Here is a 27925-nt window from a genome sequence, read left to right on the forward strand (position 1 = left end):
TACAGCTGAAGGCGATGCTGGCCTAGAGTTAGAGAGCAGAGAAAAATTACCTCACTGCTTTATACTGAGGACACTCCTAACGCAGTGATTCACAAGGCAGGCAAAACAGCATAAGGTTTTTTTTCCATTCTCTATTTCTACTAATAAACAATGTTGCTAATATTTGGCTAATTTATCTTGCTGAGAAAAAAATGAGAGGCCCTCAGACGCTCAGTAATACTTTGGGATGAAATGCTGCCAGGGACAGATCCAGTTGCTCAAAGCCAACCTGGAAAAGGCTTGGAGCAACAGCTCCAAGATCTCCAATCCTGGCAAAAGCAGCAATAAAGTGCTGGATTATTACACCAAAATGCTGGGATTTGAAGTCTGCACACTCAATGCACATGGCATGCAGAGACCATCTTACTAAGTTACTCACAAGTTTCCAGCAGGTAAGTGGCCGGGCAGCAGCAGAGTGCCGGCTGTGTGCAACGGGGTGCCCAAGCCCTGCTGTACCCATGGACACAGGGCACAGGGTCAGGCACACAGCCTTCTGACAACTGCATCATAGAATCATAGAACGGTTTGGGTTGGAAGCAACCTCAAAGATCATCCAGTTCCAATTACCCTGCCACAGGCAGGGACACCTTCCACTACACCAGGTTGCCCAAAGCCTCATCCAACCTGGCCTTGAACACTTCCAGGGATGGGGCATCCACAACTCCTCTGGCCAACCTGTTCCAGTGCCTCACCACCCTCAGAGGGAAGAATTTCTGCCTCAGATCTAATCTAATCTTTCAGTTTAAAGCCATTGCCCCTTGTACTACATGCCCTTGACAAAAGTCCCTCTCCAGCTTTCTTGTAGGCCCCCTTTAAGTACCAGAAGACTGCTGTAAGATCACCCCAGAGCCTTATCTTCTCCAGGCTGAATAGCCCCAACTCTCTCAGCCTGTCTGAGACAGCAAAGACAACCCAGTTTTCCTGCTCTCTGCTTTTTTTACTGAGCAAATCAAAGAGAAGCCCTTTCACCCTTCCCATCTCTTCCCATCAGATGGCATGGCATGACCTCTGCCATCCCTGGCCATATCTCTGCTACCTTCCCCACTGAGAAAAACACAGTTCCTTTAGCTGAAGCTCCCCAATGACATCCTGAAGTCAGATGCAGCCGTCAGCAACCTGAGTAGAAGCAAAGTGATTTGCCAAGAGCCCCCAGCAGCACAGACTCGTGTTCCCATGTTCTTCCTCCTGCACCTGCTTTAGGAAAGGGGGTGTCCTTTCCCATGCCACTATTTTGTGCAATTCTCCTTGATCTCTGCTCAGTCACATTCCCCGCTCCAGTCAGGTGTTGACTCTGATCGCACAACATCAGCATTAAATCCTAATTTGAAAAAGTAAATCATTTTGTTTCTCCCCAGTCTTCTCTTGGAGAATTTGATACTTGGGCTCTCCCATCACTCCATGTCTTCAAAACATGCTTATACCTGTCCAACTGAGCGAGGGAAAACCAAGGAGAGAAAAGCATCTGTTCAACAAAAGGTCACAGGGAAAGTTGTGAGATAACTCCAACCACAGGAATTAAGGACCGGTCATAAACCAAATGCACTAAAGCAGAGAAAACATCTTCTGGAAGCCATATGCTAGCAATCTCTTCTCAGTGTCAATGTCCTGCAGTGTCAGGCAACGTAAATGCCTTCCTAGTGCTGAAGCAATCACAACATTGTGCATTCTTGTTTCAGATTTCCCAAGGGGATGCAAGAGAAAGGGCAGTGAGTGATGTATTCAAAGAGGCAGCTCTATTTATACCTTCTTTTTACCCTCTTGGAGTAGTAAGTAATGAAGAATATAGTAACAATAAAAGCAACCAATATGAAAGAGACAAAGGCTAGTAATGATTTTCTGGTTCGGAAGAAGTGGCATTCAGGACACGAGGCAATCTCTTCCGGGCAGAGCAGCTCAGGAGTTTCAGGACCAGGAAAACCATTATTGTCAATTATTTCTCTGTAATGTTTCATAGAAGGCTTTGGTTCGTATTGATTTGCAACGTAACTGTACAGACCATATTTAGGAGCAGTCTTGTCATTAAAAGAATAGACAAAATATCCTTGCAGGTTAACGTTATCCAAGGTGTGAGCTGCGAAAGAAAACAACAGGATGAAGAAAGGAATAAATGTCACTTCAGCATTCAAGAGCAGTACCATATGCCAACACATAAAGCAGGGGCAGGGGGATGTTAAACCCACATCTGCACATCTCTTCCCAAAAATAAGCTAAGGTACACGTACATCTATGAAGTGTTCGTCATAAAAAGCCAGAACCTGTCAGCTGTTGCCAGACAGCGTGATCCGCGAGTATCCTGCAATTTATTTCCTTGTGCTTGGTAAACACAGCTGTGAGCGCACGACTGTGTTTAATGATCAGCATGGAGCCTATCACGAAAAGATGGCGCTCTTTTTTGTGTATGAAAGAATACAGGTTTTGGTTTTTCTGCACCTGGATTTCCGCAGCCTGTTTCTCTGATTGCTCTTTTTCCCTTGCAGAGCACCTCCTGATGGGGACAGCCAAGGAACAGAGGACATCAGGCTGCACTTCTGTGCTGGTTTTCGCTGGGATAGAGTTAATATTCTTCCTAGTAGCTAGTATGGGGCTGTGTTTTGGGTTTGTGATGAAAACAGTGTTAATAACACAGGGATGTTTTGGTTATTGCTGAGCAGTGCTTACACAGAGTCAGGGCCTTTTCTGCCCCTCACTCACCCCACCAGCAAGTAGGCTGGGGGTGTGCAAGAAGTTGGGAGGGGACACAGCTGGGACAGCTGACCCCAACTGACCAAAGGGATATTCCATACCATATGACATCACGCTTAGCATATAAAGCTGGGGGAAGAAGAAGGAAGGGGGACACTTTTAGAGTCATGGCATCTGTCTTCCCAAGTGACTGTTACATGTGATGGAGCCCTGCTCTCCTGGAGATGGCTGAACACCTGCCTGCCAGTGGGAAGGAGTGAATGAATTTCTTGTTTTGGTTTGCTTGTGTGTGTGGCTTTTGCTTCACCTGTTAAACTGCCTTTATCTCAACCCACAGTTTCCTCACTTTTAGTCTTCAGATTCTCCCCCTCATCCCACCGAGCGGGAGTGAGCAAGAGGCTGCGTGGGGCTTAGTTGCTGGCTGGGGTTAACAACAACCTCTCACTAGGCAAAGGCACAGTGACATCAGGAAAAGATATGTCTATGTTAAGGTCATGTCCTGGGATATTACTAGTGCTAGTGGAAAGGTTATGCAGATCATAGTTCTCTCTTGTTATTGACCCAAGATTTTGATCCAAGATGACCTATATTAGTCTTTACTGAGAACACGTCCGCAATCCATACTGCTAACTTGGCTGCTGGAAAAGGTCCAGCAGCTGCAGCATTAACCTTGAGCCATCGGCCCCACTTGACAAAACCAATTAATCCAGAGTAGTAAAGGCAAACTGTAATATTTTATCTATCAAAGTCACTATTTTTAACAAATGAAAGCAACATCTTCTAGCAGATGAACACAGGACTGAAGCTAACAATTGCTGAATTTTCATATGCCTCTTGAAATAATTATTTCTACAGCCATATGCAAGACATTTAGCAACTCTAACCTACTTTTCATGTGTAAAATGTACCAATATTTACCTGCCCTTTTACAGAGCTGCTACCCAGGATAATTAGTTTGTGTTTGTAAAACTTCATGTGGATTTAACGGTGTTGCATAAATGGTTACTGCTGTTCTTTGTTTTCAGTTGGCAAAGACATACTTAATGCACAAAGCACTTAAAAATACAGCCTCAGTCCACACGGTCCTGCACTGTATTCTGGAATCATTTATCTGCACAAACCTGTTGGCTCCTGTGGAACAATGCAGGTGAGCAACATGACACACACAAATGCTGCCACGTGCAGTCCCTGAAACCAGCTGGAGGAAGATGGCAGAACAGGAACTTTAAGGCAAGAGCACACGTGTACCAAATCCCCTCTCATTCCTCTCCAGAGTGACAATAAAGTAAGAACAGAACATCTGTAATTTATCTCAGTTACTGCATAGGGTCTTGCAGAAAAAAATGCAAGTTTTGAAGAAACCTCAGTCATGATGTCAAGGTTAGGAGCTTGCTCCCTGTGTAAAGACGAGATGGACAAAAGCACAATACCAGAATGGGAGAAGAAAAGAGAACGAAAAAGTTGGTATTACCGATGGACCAAACACTACAGAGGAGAGTATGATGTCCAAAGTGGGAGAGTGAGCTTTAGGGTAAGTAGGACGGCTAGTTAGCAAGGACACATTCATCCATGACAAAGAAGGTAGAAAGACAGGAAAATATGGCTTACATGTGACGATTAAGTTGAAAAATATACACATTATTTCTAGGCTGGATAGGAGAGGGGAGAAGAAAGTGATTGGGGGATATTGATACCAGATCAGTAGGAATGACAAAGTTCTGTAAATAACGGGAGAATGTGCAAGTGTTCTGGCTAAAGGGAACTGGGAGTAAAGCCCATATTTGTACACGCTTTGAAAACAGAAATGCCAAGAACTGGTACGACCTAAAGTGGTAAGAGGGACACAAGCAATACAGAAAAAACAGACTGAAACCATAATCCCAAATATAGCCAAGATATGTTTTTTAACTACAGATGCAGAAAACATGCACCCAGTGCTTCAAAATGCTGGAGAAGGAACTCTTGGGCAGTTAATATTTATGTTCAGTAATTTGTGAAAGAGGTGGAAATTACAGAGGAGGACGTCAAAGCCAATATTTAACAGAGTGGACAGGATGACCTAGCAAATTATGCCAGCCATCCTTCACTACCTAGAAAAAGAGTGGAATATATTATGTAAGGCTTGATAAAGAAGAATTGCAGTAGATATATATGATTAATGCCAATCATCTTAGCTTTATGAAAAATAAATCTTGTCAAACTAACTTGACATCTTTTTTATGAGATCAGCAGATCAATAAAAGTAATGATGTTTGATGTAATATACTTAGAACCAAGGCAACTGACTTGGTATTATATGGCATTTAGATCAAGAAAATAGAATGTTACAAGGTCAAGGGGAGCCCATAATAAACAGATTTCAACTGGTCTCAAATAGAACTAGTAAGTCTAGAAACATAGTTTCAGCTAAGTGTCACAGTAAGTTTATTTCTACTATGGTAATAGAGATTGGCTTTTACCACTAAGATATTTAATGATCTTAAATATATCAGCATCCTGAAAGAAAAGTAAAACTATTTCTCACAAAGTTTGCAAATAACACAAAGATTAGGGACATAATTTAGCTAGTGTAGCAAGCTTTGCACAAGCAAGCAACTGGCATTTGAACATGACCAAACGGGAGGATGTCAAAGAACAAGCAGACCATACCTTGGTATGGTCCAAGTTCTGCCTGAGGTGTAGGAATCTGTAATGGAGTTTGAAATAACACAGAGTGTGTGTAACCAACCTGCTGCCATGGCCCAAAGGGTTAATGGGCTGCTTAGACGTATGAAAGAGGAGTAAAAGGGTAAGAGGTTATGTTATACCTGCCTGAGATATAGGGGTGGCTGTGGAAGGAACAGTGTGTCCACATCTGGGTTTACCCCTCTCAAAAAGAATGCTGGCAAACGGGAAAAAGTTTAATAATTGAAAGGTTCTACATGATATTTTATAGTAAGGGACACAAAAAGATTTGTTTGTGCTATTTATCGCAGAGATAAATGAGAGAAGGCTTGTTTTCTGTCTGTGAATACCTACTCAGGTAAAATACCTGGAAATGTACAATAAAATGGCTTAAAGCTGAAGTTAAAAAAAAAAAATAGTATTAGAAGTAAGATTTGTAAATATCTATACATACACTTATATATAAAACCAGTAAATAATTAGCTGCTGCAACAGCTTACAGTGAGATGCAGAAGATTCTTCATCAGTAAAAATTATCTCATTCAAGTCTTGTGCTTTTCTAGTAAAAAAAGTGTGTGTTGTAGGACAGGATGACTTAAAATGCCTCCTTTTTGTCTTACAATTTATGAATCTTTGAGACAGAGAAAAAGACTGGCTTGTGTTCTGAATAGCAGGAAAGAGCCCAGGAATCAGCATAATGAGGTAGATCGCTGAATTATTATGACGAGCCAAGATCAGTGTTGGAGAAGATAAAGAGACAGCGGAGGAACACAACTCATACCCAGCCCTGAGGCACATCAGTGGCGAGAAGCAACACAGCAAAACAACAGTAGACATGCAATAAGAATAAAATCTGACTAGATACATGTGGAGCTATTCACATAACATCCTCTTAAATTTCTTGAATCCACAAAAAAGTTCTTCTGCTGTCCTGACGTTTAGCAACACCAACAATTGTAAATCAAAGGAAAAACTATCTGTTATGCTGTAATAACATCTCATTTATGGAGTATCCTACATAGGCCTTCTTTTTTAAAAGTTAAACATACTCTATCAAACAGTGTATACTGATTCTGGCATTTGTGACATATAAACCATCTATGGTTCCTTACCTTTTAAAGCTTCATTGACGTAATTCTGTATGTAATACACTCTGAGCTTATCATGCACCATATTCTGGTCATCGTCAATTCCATTAGCCATAACATAAACTGGGACATCGCCATACTTTGATTTAACCCACTTGAGCAATTTACGCAGTCCCCAGGGCACTACTGCAGCTCTGCCAGGGGAGTGCAGCCATGTGATGTCATTGATCATTTGAACTTCAAGATAGTGGTCGTATTTTAGTGCATCTTCTTTCTCCCAGCCCACGAGGGTAGTAGTGTAGTGACTCAAGGCAAAAAAATCAAATGAGCCCTGGATTAACTTCTTTTCGTCTTCTGAGAAATAAGGCAAGTGGAAATTATACAGGTCAACACTGTTTCTTCGGTGAAGCCATGCTCTCATCACCTGCGGATAATCACCATTTCCAAAGATGGGCTCTGCTAGCCAGCCAATGTCGAACTCTAAAATTCTGTCAGCAACTTCTTGGTCATTCCTGGAAAAGGGACAAGCTGGTTCTACCCAGTCAGCTTGCAGAGCTATAGATATTTTACCCTTCTGAGATCTCCTGAATTCTTTGTCATAAAGATGCCATGCTTTCGCATGGGCTTTCAACAGGTTGTGCCCTGCGGTGTATGTCAAGTTCTTCGCAGACGGTTCATTCATTGTGATCCAAAATTTGATATGGTCCCCAAGACTTGTGAAGCAGAATTTGGCATACTCAACAAATGCCTGAACAGTTTCTGGGTTTTCCCAAGCTCCATATTTGGCGAGGGAAACTGGAAGCTCTTGATTCTCAGCCATAGGTTGCCATAAAGCAACAACAGGAGTTATATTAACTCTGAGAAGTTCACCAGCAAAACACTGATAATAATGTACAAGTGTGTGGTTGATCAGAGAAAGGTTACCTAAAGGAAGGATTAAAGACCATTTCAGTGAAAAATGAAAGTGTGTGACGTGCATTTCTTGCAGAAGAGATATCTGGCGCCTGATAGCAGCAAAGTCAACACAGTGACGCTTGCGTTTCGAGGTGAAAACTCCATCCACTTTAATAAGCTTCTTCGTCTGGTGAACGTCCCACACATAAACATTAGAGTCAAGAAACTGGGCAGGCGTCGTGTCTACCTAGGTGGAGTAAGAAACATATCAGATTCGAGCTGTTTGTTCTAGGTAGGTGGGAACATCGTAATTCTCAGGCACAATGTAGTGAAAAAAAATACCGCAATTCAAAATGTTGCATTTAGCACCTCTCTCGCATCTCTGATACGATAACATCCCTGGCTCATATGAACAAATTCGTCTTCTGTGACGTCAGAAAAGTACCAAATCTATATATCATTTTCATCCTGCTTTCCAAACAGGCTTATGCTAATCGTCACCATGTTTATATCTTCTCCAGATTGCTCCAGTCTGCAAGGGAAAGAAGGGATTGCTCAGGGATAAGGCACTAAGCCTGCGACAGATCTCCAGAGAACCAGATATTCAGCAAAGACTACCATAATTTTTAAAATGTTTATCAAGACTAAGAAGCTATACTGGAAGGCCTACAGAGAGACTTTCTGTTGTAAATTACCCAGTAGCTTCCGTTTCAAGACCACTCCCTGAATGCAGTAAAAGAAATAATGAATGCAACATCATTTCTGTGTTCTTTTCCTGACTATGATAAAAGATGAGTAATGCTCTGCACTTGATTTTTAGCACAAATTCAGTTGACGAGCAAAATTTTTCCTTCTTGCTAAAGATGTCCTTTTTTATTTAACTCATACTGAACTCATTTCCAAGTTATTTCAGCAGGCTGTTGATGCCTGAATCAGTATTTTGGGGGGCCTCTGAGTAAGCCCACTATATGTCACTCCAACAATAAACGCATTTCCCATAAGTCTTTAGGACTTCAGATGTCAGAAATGCCTGCATGACATACTGGACACAGTAGAAGATGAGCTTCTCAGGGTCCCACAGAATTACGCTTTCACTTTTTAATGAATATCGCAAAGACAATAAGGACTAGAAAATGGAAAAGTGAATTACTTAAAATAACACACAGTGTAAAATCTCCTCATTGATACTCTAGCGTGACTCCTACAAGAAAGAGCTAAACTACAAGATACTCGTCCCACATATGTTTATTTGTCCCTTTTTTTTCTTTTTTTTCTGGCGCAAGGTTCCCCGAGTTCAGATTTCCTCATCCTGCCCTCTGTTTGAAAAGCAGGTGTCAGCCTACAACCAGTGTTCAACTTGTAGCTGAGGCTCTGCAGACTGTATAAAGAAGCTGCTGAAAATCAGTTGCTGTTTTCTCCGGAGAGGTCAGTACTGCACTTATAGAAGAAAGTAGTAAAAAACAGCATGTCTGAGGGAAATTGCTTTTCTGGAGAATTGTCCCTTGTAGATTACTAAAGCATGCATTGCCACTAATACTGTGGGAATGCTGTCAAAAGAGTTTTTCCACTGTGATGCATCTACAAATCACACTAGCTAAGCCTTAGAGCATAAAATGTTTGAATGGTCTTTTGAAATGAAAATATTCAGCTTTGAAGGTTTTGGGGATGGGAGGGATTTTTTTCACTGTCTTAGGCTCACTGCCTCCACAACTTCATAGTTGTTATTGATCCCAAAGGCAGCAATTCCATTTCCAATTCCTAATCTATCTGGGAGCTAGGAGGATAACGACTGTTGAATTTTCTTAGAAATCAGTGTACCAGGTAAGGAGGCTGCAGTGTTTCTCAAGATAACAAAGTTAGATCTTTTGGAGTGAGAAAAAAAAAACAAGCAAGCCCCCTATACACTAGCCTTAGGAAAGATTACATCTTTGTGGAAAACCTGAATTAAAAATTCTGTGCCTGGATCCAGCCTCAGCACTGAATTTAACTACATCTCTTTACTGTGGTTAGAGAAGGCCTGCAAGCCAAAACAGCATCTGAGAATTACAGAGCCAAACTGTTAAAGAGACCGTAACTAAGCTACAATTTTTACACATGCTATGAAGTCTTAAAATTTGAAAGGTTCTCCTGAAGTGTCAGATTTAGCTGAAATAAAGAGTGAGGGCTATGAACTGGATCCATGATCTAGCTAGGTGTTATCCAGGGGCACTGAAGCCTCAAAGTCAGACAGAGTACTGCACAAAATGACAAGAAAGGAATACAGAAATTTCATCTAAATCTAATACATAAAAGCTCCCCAGCAACGGTACCAGAATGCATATGCGTAAGATGTAGAAACATGTCACTGGAGCTTTAAGGGCTTTCAGGAAGTTTTCTAAAACATAGACTATCACAACAGACAAATATATTACCATTAACATTATGGACATGAAAAAGCAGTAACTTTTCTCATTTCATAGACTAGGACATTTGGAAATACACTTCAGCAGATGTCAACAACTTCCATTTGAAACGGACTGACTTCCAGTAACTGATCACATAACACGTCCAGGGAAGATGAGCATCACACTCCTCTCAATTTCCATATGTTTTTCTAAAATGTTATTTGTCCTACCTCAGTCTGACTGGATGTCCTTGGTCACATGCAGAAAGACTAGTGCAGACTGAAAGACAGTGTTTGCCACAACTGCCTTGTACCCATCTCCTTGCAGCACTGTGGTAATATATATCGGCAAAGGCGCCCCCTCCAGCAAATTTGTCAATTTATCATAGATTCATAGATTCATAGATTTTCTAGGTTGGAAAAGACCTTAGAGATCATCGAGTCCAACCATCCCTAATCCCCATTAAACCATATCCTCAAGTAGATCATCCACCCTATTCTTAAACACATCCAGGGATGGGGACTCAACCACCTCCCTGGGCAGCCTATTCCAGTGGCTGACAACCCTTTCAGAGAAAAAATACTTCCTAACATCCAACCTGAATCTCCCCTGACTAAGCTTATGTCCATTTCCTCTTGTTCTGTCACCCATCACTAATGTAAAGAGCCCTTCCCCTACCTCCCCACCATCTTTTCTCAAGTATTTGTAGGCCGTAATCAGGTCTCCCCTCAGCCTCCTCTTCTCCAGGCTAAACAGCCCCAACTCCCTCAGCCTCTCTTCATAAGTTTTATTTTCCAGCCCCTTGACCAGTTTAGTCGCCCTTCTTTGGACTCGCTCCAGGAGCTCAATATCTCTCTTAAAGCGAGGGGCCCAAAACTGGACACAATATTCCAGGTGCGGCCTCACCAGTGCCGAGTACAGGGGCAGGATCACTTCCCTGCTCCCGCTGGTCACACTATTCTTGATACATGCCAGTATCCCATTGGCCTTTTTGGCCACCTGGGCACACTGCTGGCTCATATCAAGCCGGTAGTCAACCAACACCCCCAGGTCCTTCTCCGCCAGGCAGCTCTCCAGTCACTCTTCCCCGAGCCTGTAGCGATGCTTGGGGTTTTTATACCCCAAGTGAAGGACTCTGCACTTGGCCTTATTAAAGCTCATGCCATTGGCCTCAGCCCAACGATCCAGTCTGTTCAAATCCCTCTGAAGGGCCTCCCTACCCTCGAGCAGATCGACACAGCCTCCCAGCTTGGTGTCATCCGCAAATTTACTGCAGATCATTCTGATCAAATTGATCAGAACTTGCACACGGATCTGGCTGGACAGCCTGTTGGCTTTATCATCAGACTCACCTGAATGTAGTTGTCAACAATGCCCCAAGCAAAGCCACAGGGAAAAACCCCTTCTAAGGGCTGGTTTTCAGGCAATGGTGGGAAGCCATTTTTTTCTATCAGCTTTTGATAGAACAAGACAGAAGATTTGGGCATCAACTTCTTGTCGTGGCTTTGAAAATCAACATAAAACAATCCACGCCGAATGCTGTATCCCCTGTGCCATTCAAAGCCATCCAGGAGGGACCAGACTGTGTAGCCAAACACGTTCACTCCGTCATAGCGGATGGCTGAGGAAAGAACAAAAGCAAACTTATCGCAGTGCTCATTTTTCCTCTGTAGATTACACCGTATCAGCAATGTTTGCAGCATTCCTGTGTAAGAACAATGCAATAGGTCAGATAAGTATCTTGGGGCCTGTTCAGAGAAGACATTTCAACCGATATTTCAGGGAGCCGCCGGGGCATCGGTGCACTGTGCAAGGTAGGAGAGGTACCTGGCTTGGCTTTAAACAAGCCACATTTAGAAAAAGCAGCAGTAGCTGAGCAGTGCCACTAATGAGGCGTGCCAAACCTTGCACAGCTCACTCCGGGGTACCTTCTGTGCCGTTAATGCAGCACCACCCTGCATGCAAACAAAGTTACACTCTTTTTGATCCTTCCCCTCCACTACAAACACCTATTGAGAAAACCCGGACAACACTTTTGGTGTGCTGATGAATTTTTATTACCACGGATTCTAAGTAGAAGTGATAATGCAGGAAGACCCTTTTTATTTGGTAATTCTGTCTCCACATCTTTTACAGCATCGCATTTTCCAGCTTAAATATTATTAAGGATTTCTAAAAATATGTATACGTTCTAGGTCAGGTGTTTTGACTTTTCAGAATCACCACACAGTCTGCAGGTTAAAATCAGAGTCTACTGGCATCTGTTAGTGTTGCCAGCATTACAGTTTTATTTGGAGATTTCAAATGATACTACTCACTTTTAGCTGTATTAACACAGAGATTCAGCAAAATGTTCCTGGGCAAGGCTCGGCTTCAGGAAAGCACGAAGGAGTGTGCTCACTTTAATTACATAATTAGACCCACCCTAATCCAGCAGTGCATTTAAGCACATTCTTAAATGTTCTTTTGAACTCAAGTTTGGCTCCGTAGCCAGCGGAGTTTATCTTTATTACACCATCTTCTGTCAGCCCAAACTGGGTACGGACTGAACATAATATTTTCCAGCCTAGCAACACTGAAAGCATTATTTCAGGCAACTAGAATATCAAGACCTTCATTTCCTGGTTTTATTAATGTACTTCATTACATCAGTTTTGAAGGACCACATGGATTGTTGATCATAACCCTGTTTGAACCAATTAAATGAACTGTGGTTAAATAAGCAATGAATTTGGCCCAACCTCTATCACAGGTCATGAGAAAATGTCTAAGGAAATGGAGTATTTCTCCTCCTAAAGGCATCATTCTTTTGCGTTTGGCAAATGCCAGTATTTTTCTACCCTCTGCATGCATCCTTTATGACATCTGCTGTACCAGCAGACTAAAGCCCCACACAGGTCCACTTTGTGAACTGGTCTCAGTAAGAATTTCTCGTTGAACAGCATCTCATCCCGTCTGTAAGTCATCACAGAGCACTCCCACATTCTGTGAGCACCTCATAAAAATTCTCCTCAAATTCTTGTTAAAAAATGTGTTAACTTTTAAGTGTCACCTATGAAAAAAGCAACTTGGAAAATTTTTGTAAGTTCCAAAAAGTTTGGAAGTCTCAAATATAGTATCCTACACGAATTGCACGTTACTGAAAAACCACATTGAAAAATTGTCTTTTTTTTTTTTCTTTTTCTTGTGTCTGTCTCCTCTCTTTTTTATGTCTGTTGGTGTGCAAGCCAGGCTGACTGAAACCTAAACTGTTCTTGCTTCTGAAACTGAGTGACCCCGGACCTGAGCAATCCCCCACAGCATGCCGAAAAGTGTGCTACTGTGCAGGCCAGAACTCTGCCAGAACTGGGTTAAAAATTAAGCAGCACTTCAGTTCACGCTCTGTTTAGCTCACTAGTAGAGAAATAGTCCAAGCAAACATGGCAAACTCATAAGCATCAAACACAGATCCTTAAAACCTCTGCTCAACTGCTGTCTGATCCCAACGTGCGAAGGTGAAGCATGTGAAGCCCGCAGCCCCTGCTTCCATGTGGAAGGTGCCCAAGGATCTATGTCATGCCACCGGACATACCTGAGGATAGCTCTGTCCTGATCTGTCAGGGCCCTGGCTGTTTCTCTTCTCCTTAAGACTCTCTGAATTCAGACCTGGTAACTCCTCAGATAATGACCCAACCCCTCAGCTAGTCAACACAGCACTGTTGGAGCTTGCCTGCCCTCCTGGTCAACATGCTCCACTTCACAAGGAACAATCACTTTATTCGTTGCACCAGAGACAGAGCAGGGAAGTGAACATGACCCTAGAATAAGTGGTTACACACCTACCCATGTGAGAAGACATTTCCAACCACTTAGCAGTTTTAATTAATATTTAACTACTTTATATTACAGCTCTATTTACTCTATTCAACAGTATTTGGGGGAAAAGAAAAAAAAAAGAACGATCAGTAATAGCAAACAGTAAAAGGATTTAGGGCTGTGAATCCCAAACAGAGACCCTTTCCCAGAGCCAAAAAAAAATAAATCAAAACACATGTACAGAGCTCATCTACAGCATGCAGCGTCAGAATGGACGTCTACATCAGCACTTCAGTTGAAATCAGCACAGTTTTGAGCAAATCTCCCTCCTTATCACACTTCTGTTCACATCACAGAGCGGTCTCAGGATGCATGACCTGGGTTCCTTTGGGATGAAACTGATTCAGAAATGGGCTTCAGGAATGCACACAGAGTGGACACCAGGCCTTTTTTCACTCTACAGCCTTGCTCCAACAGAGCTGCACTTACTTGTTAACGTAGACATGGAAATAAGCAGTTTTATCCGATCCAGTGCATATACACAATCAGGCAAAGATACCAGCCAGATCTAGGAAGCAGCAAAACCACATTTATGTGGCCCTGGGTCTATTGCTTCTCAGTGCTACAGCTCCAAAGCCATTTTACTGCCCTGTGACTGCTGGAGTGAATCTGGTAGTAATCAGCTCACGCATCTCCACATTACAGTGCTTTACTGTAACGGATAGACATGTCCAACACCTCTGAGAGAGGCAACATGTGCCTTTGTCTTTGGTCTTTAAAGTTGTCTAACCAGACTGCTCACAGCCAACATGATGCCTTTTGTGGGTCTTTCTCAACTAAATTCCCCTAGGTATTGCATAGAGAACTTTGGTGTTTACACTAGATTTTGCAGATTCTAATGGGCAGAAGAGTTGGGTGCTATAATTTTCATTGTAATGATGCTGAAGTCCCTCCTACAGATCCAGTCTGTCTCTGCTTTTATTTTTTCCTGTAAAAGGTTTAGCCAAGTCTTGACATTCTTAACTTAATATGACAATATTACTGTTGTTGTTGCTGTTATTATTTACTAAGTGGCACATTAAATAGAAAGAAACTCTGTAAATTGATCTTGTTTCCAGCCAGTTGTGATTAAATGGGAGATCCCTGTATGTCCAGCAATTTACAAACTAAGCAGAAATCTGGGTAGCAGGTATATGACTCCTTACAGGTCTTCATCTAACTTCATGCAAACTAGTAATACTGTACTTGCAATAATAAGTAACTGGTTTACATTTCATTCCTCCCATTTTGGATGCACTGGCTCATGTATTTATTCATTTTTTAATTTATTTGTAATGATCTGTAATAATTATTATTATAATAATTGTAATAATTGTAATTTCTGGAATAGCAGATGAAACAAATGCGGGACTCCTCTGCATCTTCATGAGTGCTGAGAATAAAATGAAAGCCATTTCGCTCATTCCCTGTATGAAAATGGCAATGTAACACAACGGCTATCTCGTCTGAACTAATAGCTACAATAATACTGGTTTTAAAACCAGAACAGTAAACTGTAGACAAGTAACTCAATTATTAAATTGTAAACTAAGAAATTAAGAGACAATGGAAGTGGAAATGGTAACCCAAAAACTTATTGGTGACTACTAGGATTGAAAAAATCTGTTTTGTTGCAAGGAAATGGGAAAATAGAAAATAACTCTCATATAAGGTAGTATATTTTTCTTACTGTTTGGAAAAAATAATAGGTTAACAATTTAAATAATTTAGATTATATAACCTCAGACATTGAGTTCTCCTTAAACTGATGTAAATTCATATTATTGATGTCCAGAGCTGTACCAATGTAAAATCTGTGCAAGGGTAAGACTTAGATGCAGAATGATAAGGTTCCAGTTTTTCATTTAAAAACATATTCTTTCAGCTTTATGTTTTCTTCAGAGGAACTCCTACTGCATAGTTTTCACCTTCCCGCATATATATTCTTACGTTTTGTACTTATGCATTCATACATCTAAGATACGGAAAACAACTATTAATAAATAACACAGTACATTTCCCTAAGTCCATTGAGAGTAGACTTCACACGTTTTGCACTTCCTCCCAGCCAAGACAGTAGGAGTTTTCCTATTGACTTCAAAGACAGCAGCACCATGCTCATCAAATGTTATCTGCAGATCTTAAGGGTCTGAAAGAACAAACCCAGGAAAGGGATTCGGAGTCTCATTCCACAAGTGCCAAGATGAATGTTGAAGACTAAAATTAGTTTTCAGCCTGGTTCTTTAACATGTCTCTGTAGGTTATTTTGTATCATGATTTTGTCAAGCACATATTAATACAACCTCAGTCCTACCTTTTAAAGTTTCCATAATGAACTTCTTGAGATAGTAAATATATTTGGCATCATCTCTCTTGGTGCTACCAGAAACAAACCAGCTGTTCTCCACAATGAATATGTGAGGGTTGTTATATTCACTGCTTATCCAGTAAAGTAGCTGCCTCAGGCTTATTGATTCCAGCTGCTGGAATTTCATGTGGGAGTCCAAGAGCTGGAAACTCAGGGTAGCTCCAAAAGAAAGTGCAAAAAAGTCTGCTGTTCCCTTGATGTACTTCTTCTCAGCTTCACTGAATTCAGGCAACAGAGAGGAGAGGTTGCTCTTCATGCTCTCTGGGTAGTCACCATCAATAAATATGGGCTTAGCAAACCACCCGAGTACAAAATCAAGGGATTTTTGACATTCTTTTATGTTTTTTTCAGTCATACGTTGAGGTTTTATCCAGTGGGAGCTAAGGGCAATGGACACTTTTCCTCTTTGAGTTGGACGAAAATGGTCATTGTAGAGGTGCCAGACTTTAGCATGGGCCTGTGGAAAAGAAAAACTGTAATTAATGCACTTGAAATTCCATTTAACGTAACACAATTAGTCTCAAGTCCTGACATCCAGTGTCACGTAGTAACCACACAAATACGGCATTTGAGGGCTCAGCCTTATTCATTCACTAGCAGTTTACGACTCCTAAATCAACTTTTCTTTAATGCCATATTAATTCCATATATCAACTAGAAGTCGCTAGTTGGTCAGGGAAAATAGCATCACAGTTTTCCAAGAGATACTATTCTAGGCACTGAACATGCTTTTGGTAGTTAGCTAGACACCTTTACTAACTTTTATTATTGAGTTCAGACACACTTCCAGTATTTACAGAAATGAAAATGCATTTAACTAAACATGTTTCCAAGTATATCTTCACTACAGGAATACCACTTTATCTGTAGATTCACCGATACATAAAGAAGGAAGGTCTATTCTTAACAACTACCCAGATCTCTCAAAAATCTAAGACAAAGAAACACTCTTGAACTTAGTCCTCTTTGAATTAGAACGCAGTATAGGAAAAACTACCATCTGGATTTAAAAAACGTCTGGTGAAAAACAACTTACCACATCTCCTGAAAAATCATTCCAATAATTCAATTTAATTTATTTTATTGAAATTTGCTATTTACCTCTAGCATCAGATTTCAACCACTTGCCTTGGTATAATTTTATATGTTCCTGTGAGGAGACCTTTTCTACCAAATTTCTTTCCCCTGATCCTACAGTCAGTTGAAACAATCTCTTGATGTTCCCTTTGAAAGCTAAATAGATTAAGTTCCTGGAGCCTTGCATTATCTTCAGGCATAGCTTCAAGTGCTCTAACCATTCTCACTGCTCTCCTCTGATTCTCTTCCAATTTGTCATCATCTGTCTCAAACTGCAGAAGCAGAACTGGACATAATATGCCAGTGGTAGTCTTGCCAGCAGTAAAACCAGAGACAATTTAATACCTTATTTCTGCTTATATGGACATAGCATTTCACTGTGAACATATGCTCATCTAAACTACCATATCTCCAGAGCCCTTCACCATTTAAAATACATTTTCTCTTTGCCCCTAGCTTATCAAAGAATCTTGACTGCTCTGTGAATCTACATCCCATCCTTTTGTCATCTACACATTAGTAAAATTGTAATGCTTTTTTCTAGGTCATTAATAAAAAGGTAAAAAATATGAGATCTATTCATTAGAATAAAGCCTACCTGGTAATTACTCCCAGTTTACGTTTGCGTTTTGAGTCTTATCAGTTAGTATTTGTGCATATGTGCTGTGATGACATGAACGCACATTCTTGCCATACAAAGTCACATGTGTGATGAATATACATGACACATTCTTAAACAAAATGTCACACACATTTTTAGCCCTCCCTGGAACATAAGCCATATAGAAAGCCTTGTAATTTCACTCCATGCAGTTGCTACGTTGGCAAATTTTATCATTAATGTATTGATAGCTGCTGTTCACAGTTTCCTTTTCATACACTCTTACCAATCAAGCTTTGAACTGCAGTGATTTCCAGTTGCCAGCATTACTAGGAACATTAAACAATTAAGATTATTAATCATTTTTGACACAGACACTGTTAATTACTGAGGAAAAATAATGAATTCTATCATTCTACTGTTCTTGCAGAATTTTAATTCTCACTGCTGGGAGAAAAGCAATTGGAAGTAAAGGACAACTAAAGGTAAGACAAATAATCAAGGCTCAGTTCAGCTGCCCCCATACAAAAACCTGCTGCCTCTGAGTCATCATGGGGTATATAACACATCTGTGCAGATCCGACACTGGCTCTAGAGGAGACTAGACCCATGCCCTTTTAGAGTGGTCACCGAAAGCCAAAAAGAACAATCTTGGAAACTCTGAATCACCAATGTGCGTGTATCTGAAACAAGCTCTCAGTTGCAAACTTAACACACATGCTCTCATTTGTAACACATCGATAGCTCAAATAAATGTGATGCAGTCCTAACATCTGTCTATATTAACACAACGGATTTTGATGCTAGTTAGAAACTAAATATACTAACTACTTCGAAAGCCTCGTGTCGAAAATGAGAGCTGACCTAAGCACAGACTTAATTTCACCTCACACTGAAGCTCCATTACACTGATGAAAGAACAAAAGACTTTATGCACCGTGAACAAACACTACACTCTGAACACTTCAAATATGATTTAAAAAATACTATTGGGAACAAGTGTGCCACCACTTGCAACTCAAATTTGCGCACCCAAATTTTCTCTCATAAAGGCAGTATACATTCTTCCTCTGTCATACCTGACTCATCTCCAGATTTCCTGTCTCAAATGTTGAGATACCACCATGCACACTCTCAAACACACAATTTAATCTCTGTCATTCCACACTTGCAAGTATGCTGCCCACCCACAGAGCACATTGACAACTATGGAGGACTTCCTTTATAACTCTCAGCCCTCCCAGCTGCTATCAGTGGAGAGAGATCTTCCAGCATTTTAGTATCCTTGCTTCTACTACTACTAGGAGGAAGGGAATCCCACAAGTTATCCCTCTCCACAGATAAAAGAGGTGCTGTTTACTTCCTCATTGCAATGAGAAAATATGAAGTGTAATAATGTGGGATCAAAGAATCATAGAATCATAGAATCGTTAGGGCTGGAAGGGACCTTCAAAGGTCATCTAGTCCAACCCCCCTGCAAGGAACAGGGATATCTCCAACTAGATCAGGTTGCTCAGGGCCTCATCCAACCTGGCCTTGAACGTCTCCAGGGATGGAGCATCCACCACCTCTCTGGGCAACCTGTTCCAGTGTTCTACAACTCTCATGGTAAAAAATTTTTTCCTAATATCCAACCTGAATCTACTTCCCTCTATTTTAAAACCATTACCCCTTGTCCTATCACAACTGGCCCTCCTGAACAGCCTCTCCCCATCTTTCTTGTAGGCCCCCTTGAGGTACTGGAAGACCGCTATAAGGTCACCCCGGAGCCTCCTCTTCTCCAAGCTGAACAGCCCCAACTCTTTCAGCCTGTCCTCATAGGAAAGGTGCTCCAGCCCTGTTATCATCTTCGTGGCCCTCCTCTAGACCCTCTCCAACTGGTTCATGTCCTTCTTGTGTTGGGGGCTCCAGAACTGGACGCAGTACTCCAGGTGAGGTCTCACGAGGGCAGAGTAGAGGGGGAGAATCACCTCCCTTGACCTGCTGGCCACACTCCTCTTGATGCAGCCCAGGATGCGGTTGGCCTTCTGGGCTGCAAGAGCACATTGCCGGCTCATATTGAGCTTCTCGTCCACCAGTACTCCCAAGTCCTTCTCCTCAGGGCTGCTCTCGATCCATTCTCCGCCCAGTCTGTATTTGTGCCTGGGATTGCCATGACCCAGATGTAGGACCTTGCACTTGGCCTGGTTAAACTTCATGAGGTTGGTACAGGCCCACCTCTCCAGCCTGTCGAGGTCCCTCTGGATGGCATCCCTCCCTTCCAGCGTGTCGACGGCACCACACAGCTTGGTGTCATCGGCGAACTTGCTGAGGGTGCACTCCATGCCACTGTCCATGTCACCGACAAAGATGTTGAAGAGGGCCGGGCCCAACACGGACCCCTGAGGGACGCCACTTGTGACCGGTCTCCACTTGGACATCGAGCCGTTGACCACTACTCTCTGAGTGCGGCCATTGAGCCAATTCCTTATCCACCGAGTGGTCCATCCATCAAACCCATGCCTCTCTAGTTTAGAGAGAAGAATGTCATGCGGGACAGTGTCAAAAGCTTTGCACAAGTCCAGGTAGATGACATCCGTTGGTCGACCCTTGTCCACCCATGCTGTCACCGATGCATCATCTCATTCAACTTTACTTTCTAAGCAGGTCATCTAGTCTTCCTCTACAGAAAATGAGAAGACTGGTGTCTAAGACATGCAGAGTGAGTCACTCTTTAGGAGTCCATCTCTATCCACTGATGAGACATAAAATCTGCTATTTAGTTTAGACAAGACATATTCTACAGACAGATGGCAGCAGGCGAGAAGAAGCCCACTTAAATGTCTGCCCCTTGAAGTGTGCATGAAGTGGAATTATACTATCTACATAAAAAAACAGTTAAACATAGAAAATAGTGCATCAAAGTCCCTAGGCTCTGTGGACACAGATTAATTAAGTAGTTCAAAACCACATAGAAATAAAGCTGGAAGACGGCAGTGACAAAGCAGAGAGTCTTTATGGAAATCTGGGACAGAATTCATTTGCCTACAATTAGGTGTCTAATGCAGTATTAGAGAATTCAGATTATTCCAGCCTCTAATTGCAGTTTTAGAAAGCTGTGAGTCTCCCATAAATCCTAAGTCACATCTCTCAGCCCCATGGAGACTCCTAAGGTGATACAGAACGTGTCAAATGATAATTTGCACCTACACCTATCTTTAGGCAAATGAATTCCACTCCTAGGGTGGGACTCATTTTGAGCTGAAGACATCTTGCATTTCACTGCCCACATGCGAGCTAGATGCCCAAGCTCCCACCATAGGCAATGGAGTCTCAGGCTCCGCTCCACTGCCCGAACTCAGGCATCTAGCTGCCACTCCAGAAAGATATAGGCCTATGTGACACCTGCCATTTCCATGCAGATGTTCTAAATAGCCTGGGAAGCTTTACATGGCAGTACTTATACCAAGCTAAAGGGATCCCACTCCAAGGCAATCTTCTCAATGGAGTGTAGCGAGTGGTTCCCCAGGACAGTTTAGCAGCCGTATCATGGCACTCAGCAGCACCACCATCCAGGTCCCCGTAATGAGCAGTAGGATTTAATGAAGGGTGTCCAGACCATTTTGAGATGTCTTACCTGAAAGAAGCTGGCAGACATGATTAAGGACCCAATGGGAGACCTTGCTCTTCTGAAGCAGCAACTGGAGGCCAGGCAGAAGATCCTAGGGTAGCTCAAATGACACTATACACCTTTGCTGGTACAACTGAAACCTCCTAGATATCTATTAACTGTAGTCAGAGTTTAGCCTCCCAGACCACGTACAGAGAAAACAAGTAGGAAAAAACCTACCATCAGTGCTTTATATTTATCTGAAATCTTACTTCCTGATCTCAGTGACTTACCTGTCCATCACTATTTTTCGTTCACAGTTGACTACGATTAAGATCACGGCAATCCAGACCTCAGTGCTTTTACTGACACACAGCATGGTGACTCCATGTCCCTGATTTTGCAAGGTGCTGGGGGGGGTCTTACTTTGCTCCTTGTTAGCTCAGACAGATGTGCTCGATCACTTGGCTTGACTGGAAAACCTTACAGAAAGAGGCTGGCTACAAACCGGCTCTAGGAAGAGTTGTGCCGTCACCCATGTGTTATCAGCAGAACTAATTGCTAAAACCTGTGTGGTGGTTTCCAGGCTGCTGAATTTGGGTAATCTTGTCATTATTACTTGTTTTCAGACAGTAGCATATATTGTTAGATAGCAAACCTTTTCGGGGGATACTACCCTACATCCTTGAACCTTCTGAGTCCTGAGCTAAGCTGATATTGGGAAAGCTGAGAATTAGGATGGCGGCTCTCTGTGCTTACTAGTGTCTATTCTTCAGGAACAGACTGTCAAGAAATCTTTTAAACAGCATTTACCTTACCCTTAAAATTCTTAAATCATTAAGAAAGAAAATCATGGAGTTTTATATCACCATGAAAATGAAAGAAAGTGACAAGATGTGCTGGTTTAGGCTGGGATAGAGTTAATTTTCTTCCTAGTAGCTAGTATGGGGCTGTGTTTTGGATTCGTGATGAAAACAGTGTTGATAACACAGGGATGCTTTGGTTATTGCTGAGCAGTGCTTACACAGAGTCAGGGCCTTTTCTGCTCCTCACCCCACCCCACCAGCAAGTAGGCTGGGGGTGCACAAGAAGTTGGGAGGGGACACAGCTGGGACAGCTGACCCCATCTGACCAAAGGGATATTCCATACCATATGACATCATGCTCAGCATATAAAGCTGGGGGAAGAAGAAGGAACAGGAGGACATTCGAAGTTATGGTGTTTGTCTTCCCAAGTGACTGTTACGTGTGATGGAGCTCTGCTTTCCTGGGGATGGCTGAACACCTGCCTGCCGGTAGGAAGTAGTGAATGAATTCCTTGTTTTACTTAGCTTGCATGTACGGCTTTTGCTTTACCTGTTAAACTGTCTTTATCTCAACCAACGAGTTTTCTCATTTTCACCCTTCTGATTCTCTCCCCCATGCCACCCGGGGGGAGTGAGTGAGCGGCTGCGTGGGACTTAGTTGCCGGCTGGGGTTAAACTGCAACCCAAGAAGTAGCTTGTCCTTAGGTAAGTCTGTTTGTATGTCTGTACTTCACTCAGGTTTCAGGCTCTGGCACAGTCTTATTTTCAAGTTGCCACGGTCTTCTTCCCTGACTTTCCCACCCAATATATCTATTCGGACCACGCTCTACCTACACTCAACTTGTGAAACTCTGATATTGATCATGTTAGATCAGTCTTAAAGAGATTGCTGTGTGAGTCAGTCAATAATGTCAGAATCCAGCCTTGATGAAGTGTCAAACACATTTCCAAGGCAGAAAAGCCCCCTGCAATGCCATAGCATGGGCTAGCCCTACAAAGTCCAAATTCCTGCAGTGATAGCAGAAATAATTCAATATAGGCAAACCGACTTCATAATCTGACACAGTCACGTCCTACTCTACTGCAGGACAGATCCACACAGTCCAAGAATCATTAGGTAAAACCAATTTAGTAATACACAGACATTTGTTTGTCTGACTACTCACCTAAATTCCTGCCCAAGATCATTCAGACCTTCCTGAGACTGGCACTGATACGTATCATTCTGCAAGCTCCCAGTACTTAACATCTATCATGATGCATAACCTTCACAAGAGCAAATCAAGAATTATAACTGGGAACATCATAATTCCATAATTTCTGTTCATTCCTCTAGAACAAGTTGTCTCAATTTTAAGTTGTGTCTTCTCAACCAATCATAATACCATTCATTTCACAAATAAACGGCACAAATAAGCTGCTCTCCACGCTCAGGTGAACTATCCTGTATTAACTCTCTATTTGCGTGTTCATGAAACTGAATAGGGAAGTGTTACTGAAACTCATTTAGTAATACAAAGAGAAGAGTTAACTGGAAAAGATGTGCCAAGGCTTTTTGATTACTAGAAACCAGGGCAATGTACCTCCAATAAAAATGTCATTATTCAGTTCTACATCATAAGCCCTTCTGAAATTGATATAATCATTGGAATGACATGGAAAATTCTAGTATATGATTAGTCAGAATGTGCCTTGTACCAAGAAGGAGAAACATATAATGTGTTTTCCTCCCGTATCATCAGAAGCCAGTATGGAAAGCTACAACAAAGGATGTCACATTTCATGTAACGTTTCACCTTTAGATCCAAAGTCAAGTAGGTTTTACCCACACAATCTTCGGGCAAATGTTCTCTTTCACAAGCAAATTATATTTTTAACACTGAGTAACAGATACAGATATTTAAAAATTGCTTAAGGTTCTTTGCATATTTCAAAACTGGTTAAGATAATATCTTCATATATAAAGCATAGGACTTTGCTATAGACAGTACATTAGTCATATAGTAACTTCATTTTTCCTCTATAATTCCTTCCCAAATATATATTTTTCTAGCTTACTTTTTAGACTCTGTTAGTACACATTACTGCAGATGATTGATTCAATAAATTCGGTATTTTTGCCCAATCTCAATAACCCGGGACAAGAATTAGGCTTATAAATGGTACACAGAACACAAAGTAAACACTTTTCAGTCTATAACCACTTCATGTAAAATTTGGTACAATTATAGTTTTAAGTATTGATCACACACCTGAACTACACTGTTTTGTTTCAAGTCCTGTCTCAGAGCAATTTGGTCACTGTTTTTCACACTCTGCTGGTCACTGTAACATGCTGATGCCTCGTGAACAGGAACAAATTTATGCCTGCCATATGTAAGGCAGGAAGCAGTATCATCCCTATTTTATGAATCGGGAACAGAGATATTGCGATATGCGTAGAAGAAGAAAAATTAAGCCAGGTACTTTAAGTTGTAGAGCAGTGTATTAACTCCAGGATAATGCCTCTGTTTGGTATGATACTCACCTCTAGAGAAAAAATACCAAAGATGGTATTAAATATTTGTCTGAAGGCACAGCAGCTAGATAAAAAAACATTTCTCTCCATCACAGGCAAAATAAAGGAGCTTTGCTAGCATGAGAACAAAAAGAAAGCAACCTGAAAGCAGGAAGCTAAGCCACAGGCATCAAGATGCATTGCAGGTACTCCAAAAATATTAGCAGAAGGGAAAAAAAAAAAAAACAAACCAACAAAAAATCCCAAAAGATAAGGAAGCAGATAAGAGTTATTTTTACACTTCGATTTTGAATTTTATAGCAGATGAAAGTCAAGGAAGGCTTATACTTTCACACACTGTATGTACAAGCATAAGTGAGCGCTATCACAGACAGATAACACAGCGGAGAAACACAAAGTGACTGGGACGTGACAGAAAGAAACCAAAACCCCCTTGATCTTACTGTGTCAGGTGACTGCTGTAGGAAACCTCTCCTCTGAAGCACAGAAAGCCTAGACGTCATGGCAGAAGCCCTGAGTTCAGGCGCTCTCAGACCCACCCTGCCGTGCAAGGCCATCGCTCAGCAGGGACCCCGTGGCCTGGCAGCCAGAGGGAAAGCATTGGATGGTGCAATGCACTCTGCGAATCCCACCATCACCAGCCCAGGCTCTGCAGACACCAGCGCACACCTTCGAGGTGGGAGGACACACTCATCTCACCTGATTTTTGTCATCACCTGCATGAGCAACTCACATGCACGGCAGAGGGGGAAAGCTTCTAGCCCACAATTCATCCCAGCCATTTTTAACGGCCGGACAAGCGTGGGATGAAAACTGCCTGTTCCTCTCCGCACACCAGGTAGGCAGTCTGGCACAACCACTGGAGTCAACATCCCGTCCAAATAAACCAAACCACTAAGAGACGAGTGGGCTGGGAAAGCGGTTTGAAGTCTCCCGCGACGTAACAGTCTCTGAAAATATAAAGGTCATCTGGAAAAGAATTAAGCGGCGTTTGACTTTGAGAAGCAATGGGAGACAAGATAAAAATAGCTCTATTTCTGACAACAAGTGCTTCTGAGACACTTGATGTGTTTAATCATTTTCCGTTACCACTGACAGAAAAGATTAATTACGGAACTGCACCAAAATAGTTCAAGGAATGTTGCGACCCATGTGAATATTAAAGATATGAGAGATTCTTAAACAGAGTACAAAAAGAAGATAAAAGTACAGAGCAGTTTGAGTGATTTAAAACTGAGAGACAATCTTGCAGTAGTGAAGGGAGCTAAAATAGTCCCTGATAAAAGACTTGGCTCTGACTGGAATCTGGGACACAATGCTCAGGCAGTATTTAGGGGAAGACCAAGATATAATCATTGCTATCAAAATCATTCTGGGCGTGCTGGAGCTATATAAACATATAAAATCTCCAGAACTGAGACTGACCTGCAAAGCCCTCTACTAGAGCGTGAACCTCTTTGAGGACAGGCCAGGCTCCAATCCTGCTGGCGTACTCAAGTACACAAAACACCGCAAAAAAAGATACAAGGGAAAAAGACACGGAGAACTTAGTTGTAATCCACAAAAGCAAGTGCATAATTCCTTGCAAGAGGTGATAATCATCAGACAAATATGCAAAATGAATAGGATGAAAAAAGCACCATGACTTTGGGGGAACTCTTAACGGGAGCAATGGTAAAGGCTGTGGCAACTGAATACATTATTAGCCCAACAAGCAAAAGGAACATTAACGGATTTTAAGTCACACTCTGCTGGGAGAAAAAGTAACACAATGCTAGAAACAGTATTGAGCAAAACAGTTAAGTATATAAAACTCTCATAAAACTAATATATCAATTATATGTGCAGAATATATAAAACCAATAAAATAATGCCCAGACAGAGCACTGAGATTAAATGGATGCTAAAAACTGGAAAAGACAATATTTGTAATAGTACTGGTGAGGAGAAGGCTCAAGAGAGAGTCATCCGTTATGGCTCCAAAACTTTGTTTTTGTGAAAGTTTGTACAAACTCGATGGAGAGGGGAACAAGACAAGTGAGGAAGGCATAGAGGACTCCCTGCAGGAAGCTCCCAAACCACAGAAAAGAGCTTCAGGAGCCAAAAGCTGCCGAACTCACAACTCTCCCCTGCGCTAAGCCAGAAGCCAAAAAGAAGACAGATAGCCTGTTGCTCTCAGAAGTCATAGTGAGGAGAACAACCACAGTAACACATATACTCTTTAATGACATCAGCTGAAAAAAAAAAAAAGAAACTATTTTTGGTTAAATATAGAATCAAAATAACTAAATAAACATACAAAAAAAAGCAAACATTTCCAGTACCTTTAAGAGTAAAAATTGTGGAAGAGACGACTAATGTCAATCATCTGGTTTTCCAGTAGCTGCATACAGGTAAGGCAAACACTCATCTGTGCATATTCACCCCCTCTGTATAGCACTTGGAAATGTTTGTTCTACATACTGTGCAACTACATTTGCTCACCCAGGTGTTTCATAGGAAGAAAGAATGTATTTCTGATGGTTTAGTGGAAGCACATGAAGAGAATTGCTTTGGAAACTATCAGAGCAGTTAGCAGCAGCTAACAAACAAAGAAGGCCAATGACATATAATCAAAATACTGTGTTAGCAAGAAACAGAGTAAACATAAGTAAGACCAAAGCCCATCATCAATATGTGCACCCGATGGACAAGGAAGTGACAAAAAAATTCCAGCTTGCTGGGCCTAATTTAACTAGCCAAACCAACAATCCAGGTTGGAAAGATGTTGAAGACAACCTATAATTTTGGGTGAAAATTACAGATTAAAGAACCCAGGTTACTCATTATCACTATCCTTGCATTTAAAGGACCCTGAGTAGAAATTCTATGCTCTGATGTTAATGATTAACCCCTAATCTTATCCTGAGCACACCAGCAGATTCAAAATAAATTCACAGAATCATCATAAAATCATAGAATGGTTTGAGTTGGTAGGGGACTTTGAAGGTCATCTAGTCCAACCCTCCTGCAATGAGCAGGGACATCTTCATCAATTGACCCAACTGAATTATGTATCTGCTCCTGGAGATGTACTGGAAAATTTTATGTGCAACTTAGTGCTGAGAGTTTCGCAGGAGAAAGACAGCAAGAAATCCCTGTCATATCATTATTATGAAAACATCAACTGATACTGAATTTGGCAAATCTGTGTTTGTAGAGTTGGGAAAGGCTGACGAACTGGCAGTCAGAAATTATTGATGAGGTACATTAATGTGCTGTCCTAAAAGCCCCAGAAGTTCACCTAGAGATGAATGGGTAGAGGCTTTCCCTCCCTCTCCGTCCCAAAATTATACGGCAGGAGTATTCATGTCAAAGTGTTTGTAAGTCCTGACCATCAGC

The 27925-nt window shown here is 41.7% G+C and overlaps 1 protein-coding gene across 1 annotated transcript in view; it reads right to left on the reverse strand.

Moving 5' to 3' along the window:
- Positions 1-1772: 1772 nt before the first annotated feature.
- The window catches only part of KL (klotho), a 57699-nt gene continuing 31546 nt past the window's right edge, over positions 1773-27925 (reverse strand). The window contains exons 2-5 of the mRNA XM_086612946.1: positions 15900-16410; positions 11104-11372; positions 6498-7614; positions 1773-2110 (exon numbers count right to left, since the gene is read on the reverse strand). Of these exons, the coding sequence (XP_086469072.1) occupies positions 1773-2110; positions 6498-7614; positions 11104-11372; positions 15900-16410 (2235 nt within the window). The remainder of the gene's footprint in view (positions 2111-6497; positions 7615-11103; positions 11373-15899; positions 16411-27925) is intronic.

This window comes from Tauraco erythrolophus, chromosome 1 (genome assembly GCF_009769465.1).
Source record: "Tauraco erythrolophus isolate bTauEry1 chromosome 1, bTauEry1.pri, whole genome shotgun sequence".
Classification (NCBI taxonomy): domain Eukaryota; kingdom Metazoa; phylum Chordata; class Aves; order Musophagiformes; family Musophagidae; genus Tauraco; species Tauraco erythrolophus.